Here is a 12,538-nt window from a genome sequence, read left to right as displayed (position 1 = left end):
AATTTCAAAGATCATGGAGTACAAGGAGTTTTTCAACTTCATTGAGAATCCCTTTCATGTGCCAGTGGTCATCTCTGACCCCAGTCATCACAGCCCTCTGTCCTGACCGTGCTGAAATAGAGAGTGAGATATAGTGTCATCTCTGACCCCAGTCATCACAGCCCCCTGTCCTGACCGTGCTGAAATAGAGAGTGAGATAGTGTCATCTCTTGACCCTAGTCATCACAGCCCTCTGTTCTGACCGTGCTGAAATAGAGAGTGAGATAGTGTCATCTCTGACCCCAGTCATCACAGCCCCTGTCCTGACCGTGCTGAAATAGAGAGTGAGATAGTGTCATCTCTGACCCAGTCATCACAGCCCTCTGTCCTGACCGTGCTGAAATAGAGAGTGAGATAGTGTCATCTCTGAGTCATCACAGCCCCCTGTCCTGACCGTGCTGGAATAGAGAGTGAGATAGTGTCATCTCTGACCCTAGTCATCACAGCCCTCTGTTCTGACCGTGCTGAAATAGAGAGTGAGATAGTGTCATCTCTGACCCCAGTCATCACAGCCCCCTGTCCTGACCGTGCTGAAATAGTAGAGTGAGATAGTGTCATCTCTGACCCAGTCATCACAGCCTCTGTCCTGACCGTGCTGCTGAAATAGAGAGTGAGATAGTGGAGCTGCAGGCAGATGACACATTGCAAGGTGAACTAAGAGCACCCATTTCTGGAGCCTTGTCAGACAGAGTATCCACTTCTGAAGCAGTGTGTGCAGGACTTATTCATGTGAAGCAACATTTTCAACAATGAACACTGTGAAAACAGACTGACCAATGCACACCTGGATTGCCTAACTAGAATAGCAACAACAGACTATACATTCAGAATGAATTCAGTCAAGGAGCAGAAGGGACATTTTCGCTCATCCAACGACTGAGGTAACCCTTAATATAGGTCTTATACATGTGATGTAGCCTATTTGATGTGTGTATGTATATATTTGTGATGTGCTGTACATCAAATCAATTACAGGTGCTCTATTGCTCTCAATTTGCTTTCAAATTGATGATTAGATAATATTGGAAGAAAAAGTATAACAAATTAAAGATCTGTGCGGCTCTCTGAATGATTGTCTACCCAAAGTGGCCCCCTTATAAAAAATAGTGAGTAACACTGAGCTAAAGGCTAAAGGTTAAGGCTAGTACTCACACAGAGGGCTCTTGAGTAAGACCCTGTGCCAGATGCTGCAGGACAGCCAGCTCTGCCATCTGCTGGACAGTGTTGGCACCACCGCTTGGCAGCAGCAGTTTGCCATCCAGGTAATCACCCAGGACCTGCAGGCAACAGACAGGGACAGAAGGAGTTCATTCAACTACAGGAACAAAAGGGTTGTCACCAGGGCCTGACATAACTGGAGGTGGTTTCTATGGTAATGACAGAAATAGGGGTTGTTACTATGGTACCTGTTGGAAGTGGAACTCCAGGTACAGGTCATTGTCGAAGTGAAGGGGGTGTGTCCACATGACGCGGTGGAAGGACAGGAAGATGGAGCCGTCATCCAAAAGGAAGTCAAACAGGTACTCATCCGGGTGGATTGGCCGCACCATCCCCTCTGACGGACGAGAGGAAGAAGAGAGGCAGGAAGGAGGTTGTGATGAGGCAGGACGAAGAGAGAAGAAGAGAGATCTTTCTGCTTCTCCACAAAGTCTGTAGCATTCTTAGAAGTCCCCTACATATTCATTATCTATAATACATCTCTGAATATTCATTACCTATAATACATCTCTACATATTCATTATCTATAATACATCTCTACACATTCATTACCTATAATACATCTCTGAATATTCATTACCTATAATACATCTCTACACATTCATTACCTACAATACATCTCTACACATTCATTACCTACAATACATCTCTACACATTCATTACCTACAATACATCTCTACACATTCATTACCTATAATACATCTCTGCATATTCATTACCTATAATAGATCTCTGCACATTCATTACCTATAATACATCTCTGCACTTAGCAAAAAAATACCATCTGACTGCTTTTAATCTGACTAATGTTGGCAGGATATTTATTCTGTTTTAATGTTACTACTGAATCACTATGATTCATGTCTGTTTGTCCTCCTACCCTGGTCCCGGCTGGCATGGATAGAGAACTCGTTGACTTCTACCAGGTCCTGGATGCCCATCTCTGTACACAGCTCTTCCACCACCTCCAGAGCCACCTGGGTACACATAGTCAATCTTTATTTTTCTCATGATGATAATTAAAGGGAGGCAGGGGAAAGGAGAGAAGGAAAAAGAAGGAGACTTGACTTACGCTAAAGCTGCGTATCTTACAGGGGAAGTCTACTCCACCTGGCAGCTTGATGGGGAACCGGCGAGAGCTTCTGCCAGCCTGCAGAGAACAACACACGCCAAGCGATGACGGAACTGATCGTCACAAAATAAAATCCACACTCATGTCTCACCAGTATAGCTTCCATCTCTACTTGAGAGGGGATGTGTCTGCGACCTCCATGGATCAGAGACCGGAACAGGTTCTCCTTACAGTATTGAGACAGCTCTGAGATGGAGAGGAAAAACCACACACACATCTGCATTAGATACAGAAGAGCACTGGGGTAGCAGACAGCTGCAGACTTTTAAAGGGATCTCTTTGGGGGCATCGCCAGTGTGTGAGGGGTGCAGGGCTGTGTGTGTGTACCTTGGTAAGGGTGTGAGGGGTCTTGGCTGATGTTTTGTAAGAGTTGTGTGACGTAGGGATAGAGAGTGCCAGAACAGGGGAAGAACCCTGTTACCAGGTTCAATAAACGCCAACCTCGGGTACAGCTCTGCCTGTATACCACACCACAGTTGTTGTTTCTACGCTTTTTTCAATCGTTACACACACACCACACACACCCACCCACACACACACACCACACACACACACACACACACCAACACACACACACACACAACACCACACACACACACCCACCACACACACACACACACACACACACGTAAGGATTGACCCCTGTACACTATTCACAGGTAAAGGTTTATACACAGACTGCCAGCCTCTCAACCTGTGAGTGTTGTTTAGTGGTCTGTTTTGATGACTGGCAGTAGATCTCGTCTCTCAGGAATACCCTTCTCCTTCCCCAGCTGAAACACACACACACAATGGACAGATATTTCTCCCATGTTTTTCATTCAAGCAGTTGTATCCTCATTAGGAGTGTACGGTGAGCGATAGTGTGTGTGTGTGTGTAAGATATATGTATGTCTCACATCAAGAACATGGCTGACACAGTCTTCCTCAGACTTGTGATCCCCAGAGGCTGGTCTCCCATGAAACTGCATCACACCTTCAGAAGAGCGTAGTATGGAAGCAAAAAATTGATACGCAATGTACACTTAAACAGTGTCCGTGCAGTGTGTTGTGTGTGTGTGTGTGTGTGTGTGTGTGTGTGTGTGTGTGTGGACTCACTCATGAAGGCCTGGACAGCCAGGTTATTAAGATCACGGAATCAACGTACAGGATAGAGATTTCCTGAACGGGAACCTCTGTGTACTGAACCATCTCTGAGAAGTTTCTACCTCCATCAAGAAAACCTCTACCCTCCATGCTTTGTGGATAGAGAGAAACAAGGGAGAAGGAGAAAGAGGAAGAGAAAGAGGGAGGAGAAAGAGGAAGAGGAAGAGAAAGAGGAAGAGAAAGAGGAGGAGAAAAAGGAGGAGAAAGAGGAAGAGGAAGAGGAAGAGAAAGAGGAGAGAAGAGAAGAGAAGAGGAAAGAGAAAGAGGAAGAGGAAAGAGGAGGAGAAGAGGGAAGAGGAAGGGGGAGAAAAGGGAAGAGAAAAGAGGAAGGAGACAAAGAGGTAAGAGAAAGAGGAAGAAGGATCAAGAGAGAAAGAGAAAGAGGAGACGAGGGAGGTAGAGGAAGAGAAGAGGAAGGAGGAAAGAGGAAGAGAAAGAGAGGAGGAACGAGAGGAGAAGAGGCAGGAGCAAGAGGAGGAGAAAGAGGAGGAGAAAGAGGAGGAGGAGAAAGATGAAGGAGGGGTGATGATTAAAGAGAAAAATAAGAGGTGATTGTGTAGTTATGGGAGACAGTTGTAACACTAAACATAGGATTACACACTGTACATTGTACAACCCTATTACCAGGGTTGTAATTGGGCTCCCAAGTGGCGCAGCGGTCTAAGGCACTGCATCTCAGTGCTAGAGACCCTGGTTCGATTTCAGGCAGTATCACAACCGGCCGTGATTGGGAGTCCCATAGGGCGGCGCACAACTTGCCCAGCGTTGTCTGGGTTTGGCCGGTGTAGGCCGTCATTGTAAATAAGAATTAGATATTAACTGACTTGCCTAGTTAAATAAAGGTTCAATTAAATTGACCCCTCTTACCTCGTGGCAGCATCTCTAAAGTATTTCATGGCAAACTCTGTCATCAGGAACGTCTGTACGTCATTCATCTCACTACCCTGAACCGACCGAGCCGACCCCAGGACGGAGCCATCTCGGCTGGGCTGTGCTGAGCCGTTGTGGGAGGTGGGTCTGGGGGCTGGAGCTCTCATGCTCTTCCTCCTCTCGTCGCGGCGGTCAAGGTGGACATGGTGGTAGTCAGGAGGGGCAGACGGCTGAGTGATGTCTGTGGGGAAGAGACCCGAGCGCCCCCCAATGGAACCGAAACACCAACCTGAGAGAGAGGGAGACAGCAGGGTTAGGACTGTCACAGAGAGAGAGACAGAGGTCAACGGTCACTGTGATGACCTCACCTGGTTTGAGGCCATCTATGGGCAGCAGTTTGATGATGTCACCCTTGCGGAAGTTGAGCAGGCTCTTGTCGACCGTCTCAAAGCTCTTCAGGGCGATCACATGATCCGAGCCCTGATAAGGTTTGGTAGGAGGTTATACACAACAAAGATTCTATACGGTAAGATGTACCAGGAAATATACACTATATATACACAAGTATGTGGACACCCCATCAAATTTGTGGATTCGCCTATTTCAGGCACACCCGTTGCTGACAGGTGTATAAAACCGAACACACAGCCATGCAATCGCCATAGACAAACATTGGCAGTAGAACTAAAGAGCTCAGTGACTTTCAACGCGCCACCGTCATAGCATGCCACTTTTCCAACAAGTCAGTTCTTCAAATCTCTGCCCTACTAGAGCTGCCACAGTTAACTGTAAGGGCTGTTATTGTGAAGTGGAAACGTCTAGGGGCAACAACAGCTCAGCCACATAGTAGTAGGCCACACATGCTCACAGAGCACGACCGCCGAGGGCTGAAGCGCGTAGCACATAAAAATTGTCTGTCCTCAGTTGCAACACTCACTACTGAGTTCCAAACGGTCTCTGGAAGCAACGAGCAGCACAAGAACTGTTCTCCACAAGCTTCATGAAATGGGTTTCCATGGCCGAGCAGCTGCACACAAGCCTAAGATCACCATTCACAATGCCAAGCGTTAGCTGGAGTGGTGTAAAGCTCGCCGCCATTGGACTCTGGAGCAGTGGAAACACATTCTCTGGAGTGATGAATTGCTTCACCATTTGGCAGTTCGACGGACAAGTCTGGGTTTGGCGGATGCCAGGAGAACGCTACCTGCCTGAATGCATAGTGCCAACTGTCAAGTTTGGTGGAGGAGGAATAATGGTTTTGGCTAGGCCCCTTAGTTCCAGTGAAGGGAACTCTTAACGCTACAGCATAAAATTAAATTCGAAACGATTCTGTGCTTCCTACATTGTGGTAACAGTTTCCTGTTTCAGCATGACAAAGCGAGGTCCATACAGAAATGGTTTGTCGAGATCGGTGTGAAAGAACTTGACTGGCCTGCACAGAGCCCTAACCTCAACCCCATCGAACACTTTTGGGTTACATTGGAACGCAGACTGCGAGCCAGGCCAATTCACCCAACATCAGTGCCCAACCTCACTAATGTTCTTGTGGCTGAATGGAAGCAAGTCCCCGCAGCAATGTTCCAAAATCCAGAAGAGTGGAGGCTGTTATAGCAGCAAAGGGGGGACCAACTCCATATTAATGTCCATGATTTTGGATTGAGATGTTTGACGAGCAGGTGTCCACATCCTGTTGGTCATGTAACGTATATAAACAACAATTTGTATGATTTAAGATGAGGAAGAGGAGGGTGGTTACCTCGACGAGCTCTTGGTGGAACAGACTGACCATAGCAGTGATCTGAACAGCTCTGTTGCTCTGCAGCTGCAGCTGTTCTTCTTTCAGACTGAACTCTACCATGTCTGCAGACTGCAGCTTCACCGACAGCAGCTCCGCATAGCTACACAGAGAAAACCACAGCACTTACTGTACACACACAGGGAGAACATACACCGACATCACATACTAGATGTTCACTCTCACTTAGTCATTCATAGTTCAAAGTTCATACATCTTTTCCATTTTGTTGTGATTGAAGGATAGGAGTACCTGTAGCTGCGTAGCAGGATCAGGTGTTTGGGGTTAATGCCTGATGCTCTGGCCACCTTCAGCAGACGAAGCCCACGATGAGACACACCCAATACCTGGGTGTCCCCGCTGGTATCACCCTATAAACACACACACACACCACACACACACACACACACACACACACACACACACCACACACACACACACACACACACACACACACACACACAACACACACACACACACGCAATACGCACGCACAACACACAGCAATACACGCACGCACACACCAGGTTTATACACACTCCAGCCTCTAACACACAGGAGAGAGAGAGAGGGAGAAAACTCACATTGACAGGGAACAGTCTTGTGAAGTAGTTTTCCCAGTTGTCTCTGGCAGCCATCACTATCCTCTTCTTCATGGTGTCGTCCTGGACCAAGCTGACACTTGTACCCACATGGAAACTGCCTGAATAGAGGGAGAATAGAGAGAAAAGGACAGAGAAATAGGAGAGAGAATAATGGAGAATAGAGAGAGGAGGGAGAATAGAGAGAGAATAATGGAGAATAGAGAGAGGAGGGAGAATAGAGAGAGAATAATGAGAATAGAGAGAGGAGGGAGAAAGAGAGAGAAGGAAGGAGGAGAGAACGTGAGGAGATCAGTGGATGGAAGTTCAGAACAGTAATATTACCTGGAATAACCAACTACACTCACCTGGTGAGACGTACCTGGTAAAAAAAAAAACTAGAATCACCTGGTAAAAAAACAACTAGAACTCACCTGGTAAAAAAACAACTAGACTCCTTGGTAAAAAACAACTTAGACTCCCTGGTAAAAAAACAACTAGACTCACCTGGTAAAAAAAACAACTAGACTCACCTGGTAAAAAAAACAACTAGACTCACCTGGTAAAAAAAACAAACTAGACTCACCCTGGTAAAAAAAACAACTAGACTCACTGGTCAAAAAGCACTAGACTCACCTGGTAAAAAAAACTAGACTCACCCTGGTAAAAAAAACAACTAGACTCACCTGGTTAAAAAAAACAACTAGACTCACCTGGTAAAAAAACAACTAGACTCACCTGGTAAAAAAAACCAACTAGACTCACCTTGGTAAAAAAACAACTAGACTCACCTGGTAAAAAAACAACTAGACTCACCTGGTAAAAAACAACTAGACTCACCTGGTAAAAAAAACAACTAGACTCACCTGGTAAAAAACAACTACTAGACTCACCTGGTAAAAAAAAACAACTAGACTCACCTGGTAAAAAACAACTAGACTCACCTGGTAAAAAACAACTAGACTCACCTGGTAAAAAACACTAGACTCACCTGTAAAAAAAAACAACTAGACTCACCTGGTAAAAAAACTAGACTACCTGGTAAAAAAACAACTAGGCTCACCTGGTAAAAGAAACAACTAGACTCACCTGGTAAAGAAACAACTAGACTCACCTGGTAAAAAACAACTAGACTCACGCTGGTAAAAACAGACACCTACTACGATCACCTGGTAAAAAACAACTAGACTCACCTGGTAAAAAACAACTAGACTCACCTGGTAAAAAACAAAACAACATAGACTCACCTGGTAAAAAAACAACTAGACTCACACTGGTAAAAAAACAACTAGACTCACCTGGTAAAAAAACAACTAGACTCACCTGAGTAAAAAAAACCAACTAGACTCACCTGGTAAAAAACAACTAGACTCAACCTGGTAAAAAACAACTAGACTCACCTGGTAAAAAACAACTAGACTCACCTGGTAAAAAAACAACTAGACTCACCTGGTAAAAAAAACAACTAGACTCACCTTGTAAAAAAAACTGACTCACCTGGTAAAAAAAACAAAAACAACTAGACTCACCTGGTAAAAAAACAACTAGACTCACCTGGTAAAAAAAACAACTAGACTCACCTGGTAAAAGAAACAACTAGACTCACCTGGTAAAAGAAACAACTAGACTCACCTGGTAAAAAAACAATGAGACTCCCCTGGTAAAAAAAACAACTAGACTCACCTGGTAGAAAAACAACGAGACTCCCCTGGTAAAATAACAACTAGACTCACTCAGTAGGTCCTTCATTTTCCTCCTCTCCTCTCTGGAGATCCTCACACAGGTGTCACAGTACGTGTCTCTCATGATCTGAAAGGGAAACAAAAACCCGGATTTAGATTAATATAAGGTGTGATATGTAGGAGGTAGTTAATAAAAAGGGTCACAGGGAAATAATCAACACTGACCTGCTCACAGAGGAGATTGAGGATGTAGGGGTGGTTGAACTTCTCTCTGGGGTAAAACACCTGAACACACACAGGGAAATGATTGTGATTCACATACAGTATAATGCAAACACATTGTAGAACAATACAGACCGTTCTATGTTCTCGCCTGCAGTTCCAGCTCACCTCTTTGCGTAGGAACAGTTTGCCAGGCATAGCCGAGTAGGAGAAGTAGACGCTGGCAGAGAACCTGTGGAGTTGGGTGCGGACACTCTCCACCCCAGACAGCAGATCTACGGAGGACGAATCAAATCACTTGTTTTTATGTTGTTGTATATTTTGTATATATTCAGCAATTTAGTACAAACAAAGGAATAACACAGCTGCCAGACATATGAAATGAAGCATAGCTTAAGCAAGACATGGGACAAGAGGAGAGCAAGAGTGACAGTTACAACAACAGTAAGTGTTCCTAGTCAGTGTTCACAGTCAGTCTCCGTCCAGACGGGGCAGAAACGGACCCCAAACCTGGAGACATCTGCTGAAGGAGTTGGTCCTGAAAATAATGTATATTTCCCAAGTTAATGGTGTTAATTATTTCTGCTAGCCGTCTACGGAAGCAAAGGGGGGTGGGGGACTTCCATTCTGTGAGGATCCTTTTTTTTGCAGCCACCATTCCAAACATCAGAGCCTGTTGTTCCTCATAGCACGATCTTAGAACAGACTCTGAGCAGTCAAAGAGAGCGAGTTTCACTTCAGGTTCAATGGCCCTCTCATAAACCTTTGAAAACCAATCAAATATGTTCCTCCAGAAATTATTAAGTAGGGGGTAGAGCCTAAAAAGATGAGTCATGAACCTTCTGAGGCTTTACACTTGTCACACAGTGGGGAGACCTGGGGGTAAATTCTATGTCATTTAGTTTTGGAGTAATGACGTCTATGCATGACTTTGCATTGTATCCATTGATATCTGGCAATGATGGAACAGGAATGAATTCTAGACAGGGCTTCTCCCCATAGATCATCTGAGAGCTCAATATTTAACTCTTTACCCCAGGTCTCCTTGAGATGACCAGTAGAGGCCTCTGTGTAGCTGGAGAAAAAGGAGACAAACTGTGAGATGAGGTGTTTTGAATTGGGAGGGCGCTGGAGCAAATCATAAAACACATGTTGTACAGGGAGGATGTCAACAGTTTGAATTTTCCCTTTGATATAGTGTCTGATTCGTAAATAATGAAAAAAATGTGAATGGGAGAGTTTGAATGTATTATTTAATTGGATGAATGATGCCAATTGCTTATCTATGTATAAGTCTTAAATGGTGACCAGTCCCTTCTCCTTCCATTTAACAGACACCATATGGAACAATAGAATGATTCAAGCAAATAAATCCAATCAAATGTTACTGGTCACATACTCATATTTAGCAGATGTTATTGCGGGTGTAGTGAAATGCTTGTGTTCCTAGCTCCAACAGTGCAGTAGTATCTAACAATTCCCAACAATGAAACACAAATCTAACACTCCTCACCAAACACAAAGAATGTGAGTTACTTTACTTCTCTGTGGAGTTGTGACTACGGTATCGGAGTTATGGAACGTGTATCTGAGGCTATGGCTGGTCAGGCGGTGCAGACACAACAGTGCAAACACAAACACAGTACTACTGTCCATGCCTGCCCGTACTGTACCGCTGAAGTAGTTTAACTTACTGAGTGTGGGGGCAGCCTTGGTGGGGGGGTCTGGCAAGCTCTCATAGATGTTTTGGACTAGGGCAGGAGGAGGAGGAGGAGGGGCGAACCCGGGGGGAGCAGGCGGACGGTTCTCGGGGGGGCCCTGAGTGCCGAACAGGTCGGCGAGGGAGCGCTGTTTCTGCATCATGTTGTTGGAAATGGAGTGAGGCCCTCTGGTGGAGGGAGGAGAGGGCTGCCGTGCGGGGGGAGGCTGTCTCTGACGGGGGGAGAAGAGAATTACCATAGGCTAGGTAACTGAATGGATATGTTAGCTCCAACACTCCTCACCAACATGTCTCGGGCTAGGCAACAATGCATGCAATGGATGTACACACAGCTCTAACCTTCTGCTGTTGTACAGGTCCGGTATGTCTGAGGATAGAAAGGGCCTCCTCTTTAGGATCCTTCTTCTTCACAAACGACTGTGCTGGAACCCTGGAGAGGAGCGAGGGAGTTAGATGTCCGCTAATGCAGCGGGATCTACACAGCAGATGACATGTACTTCAAACATATAGGATGGATCCACAGTCCCACTGACCTGATTGGTTTCAAGGGTTTTGGATCGTTGACAGGGCGGTTTTGGTACTGTTTAATGATGTCACGGATTCTGGTGCTGGGAGGGGGCGGGGAGGCAGGAGGGCTGGGGCGGTCTGGTTCTCTGGCAGGAGGAGACGGGGGACGTTGCCATGTCCTGGGTGCTGGAGGTGGGGAGGGGGAGCAGGGACGGGTCTGTTTGTGGGGGCTCCCTCCGGGACGTTGCCAAGTCCTGGGTGCTGGAGGTGGGGAGGGGGAGCGGGGAAGGGTCTGTTTGGGGGGGCTCCCTCCGGGACGTTGCCAAGTCCTGGGTGCTGGGGGCGGGGAGGGGGAGCGGGGAAGGGTCTGTTTGGAGGGGCTACTGGGAGCAGGGCGAGGCTTTGGCTGAGAACCTGACAGAGTGAATGACAGCACAGGCAGCTGGGTGTAAGGTAAGACAAGTGGTAGTCATTTTATCCTGTGAAAACTACAGATTATCTGAAGTTGAATAGGTAGGTGTGTCCAACTCTACTCACCAATCTTCTGGAAGAACTCTCTCTTGCCCTTGAAAGAGTCCAGCTGGTCTGGACTGACAAAGTCCACATCTCTGTCCGGCTGATAAAAACAAAGACACTTTACATAGTTAGTTTGCTTACAAGATAATGTTGTTGTTAATGTGTTTCTTTTGTAATGAAATTACACATTTTTGGAATGGCTAAGTACATAAAAGATAAAAAGAATCAAGCAGAATTGAGCACAAACACACTAGCATCACACCCCTCCCCTGTCATACATACCTCAGGTATGTAGTGTTGTATCTGTGGTTTCCTCTGGCTGGGTGTGGTTAGCGGCAGAGGGGCTCGGGGGGGTGTTTGTGTCTGTGCCGGGGGAGAGGGGGCGAGGGGGGGTGTGACGGGTCGAAGGTTAGCCTGGTGCCGCTGCTGCTGTCGCTGCTGCTCCTGAGTCTGCTGCTGGGACATAGCCATCGCCTGCATTGTCATCTGCTGGGCCTAGAGAGGGAGGGAGGAGGAGAGAAGGAGACATGAGTGAGTGAGTGAGTGAGTGAGTGAGTGAGTGAGTGAGTGAGTGAGTGAGTGAGTGAGAGAGAGAGAGAGAGAGAGAGGAATGAGTGAGAGCGAGAGAGAGCGAGAGAGGAATGAGTAAGTGAGAGAGATGAGAGAGAGAGAAAGAGAGAAAGAGCGATGGAGAGAGAGGAAGTGTAGTCATGTTAGAATAGAAATGGTGATATCATAAGAACATGAGTTAAGGATAGGGGTAGGATTATGGTTTGTTTGTTATCATGGCATGTTTGTCACAGTTTTCCACCAGTGTCTCCAAGTCCTTACCATGAGCAGGGCCTGTTGGTTGATGAAAGCCTGCTGCTGTGCTACCATCTGCTGGGGGTCCAGGCCTGGTGCAGCTGGCTGGGGTGCTGGGTAGGCGGTGCCATCATGGTTGGCATCATAGGCATGGGGCAGCTGGCATCATACTTGGCATCCATTTGGAGCCCCGTAGTCTTGCATGGCAGGGTTCACTGGCATTCCTGGGAGACACATTTTTTTCTTACCCGGTAGGGTGGCGGGGGGGGGGGGTTTGTTAGAATAATGCAGGATAGAGAAAATA

At 46.4% G+C, this 12,538-nt stretch overlaps 1 protein-coding gene across 1 annotated transcript in view; it reads right to left on the bottom strand.

The window, feature by feature from the left end:
• LOC112073263 (unconventional myosin-XVB-like) overlaps positions 1 to 12,538 on the bottom strand; it is a 33,822-nt gene that overhangs the window by 4,679 nt on the left and 16,605 nt on the right. The window contains 28 exon segments of the mRNA XM_070440086.1: positions 1,192 to 1,316; positions 1,446 to 1,594; positions 2,140 to 2,236; positions 2,332 to 2,409; positions 2,483 to 2,577; positions 2,719 to 2,845; positions 3,086 to 3,148; positions 3,150 to 3,164; positions 3,291 to 3,367; positions 3,490 to 3,526; positions 3,529 to 3,628; positions 4,405 to 4,696; positions 4,776 to 4,887; positions 6,164 to 6,305; positions 6,455 to 6,573; positions 6,787 to 6,905; positions 8,517 to 8,592; positions 8,691 to 8,750; positions 8,856 to 8,962; positions 10,382 to 10,619; positions 10,747 to 10,837; positions 10,941 to 11,328; positions 11,452 to 11,530; positions 11,713 to 11,925; positions 12,262 to 12,360; positions 12,363 to 12,385; positions 12,388 to 12,415; positions 12,418 to 12,458. Of these exon segments, the coding sequence (XP_070296187.1) occupies positions 1,192 to 1,316; positions 1,446 to 1,594; positions 2,140 to 2,236; positions 2,332 to 2,409; positions 2,483 to 2,577; positions 2,719 to 2,845; positions 3,086 to 3,148; positions 3,150 to 3,164; positions 3,291 to 3,367; positions 3,490 to 3,526; positions 3,529 to 3,628; positions 4,405 to 4,696; positions 4,776 to 4,887; positions 6,164 to 6,305; positions 6,455 to 6,573; positions 6,787 to 6,905; positions 8,517 to 8,592; positions 8,691 to 8,750; positions 8,856 to 8,962; positions 10,382 to 10,619; positions 10,747 to 10,837; positions 10,941 to 11,328; positions 11,452 to 11,530; positions 11,713 to 11,925; positions 12,262 to 12,360; positions 12,363 to 12,385; positions 12,388 to 12,415; positions 12,418 to 12,458 (3,190 nt within the window).

Source organism: Salvelinus sp. IW2-2015, unplaced genomic scaffold (genome assembly GCF_002910315.2).
Source record: "Salvelinus sp. IW2-2015 unplaced genomic scaffold, ASM291031v2 Un_scaffold2203, whole genome shotgun sequence".
NCBI lineage: Eukaryota > Metazoa > Chordata > Actinopteri > Salmoniformes > Salmonidae > Salvelinus > Salvelinus sp. IW2-2015.
This window is presented reverse-complemented; position numbering and strand designations above follow the sequence as displayed.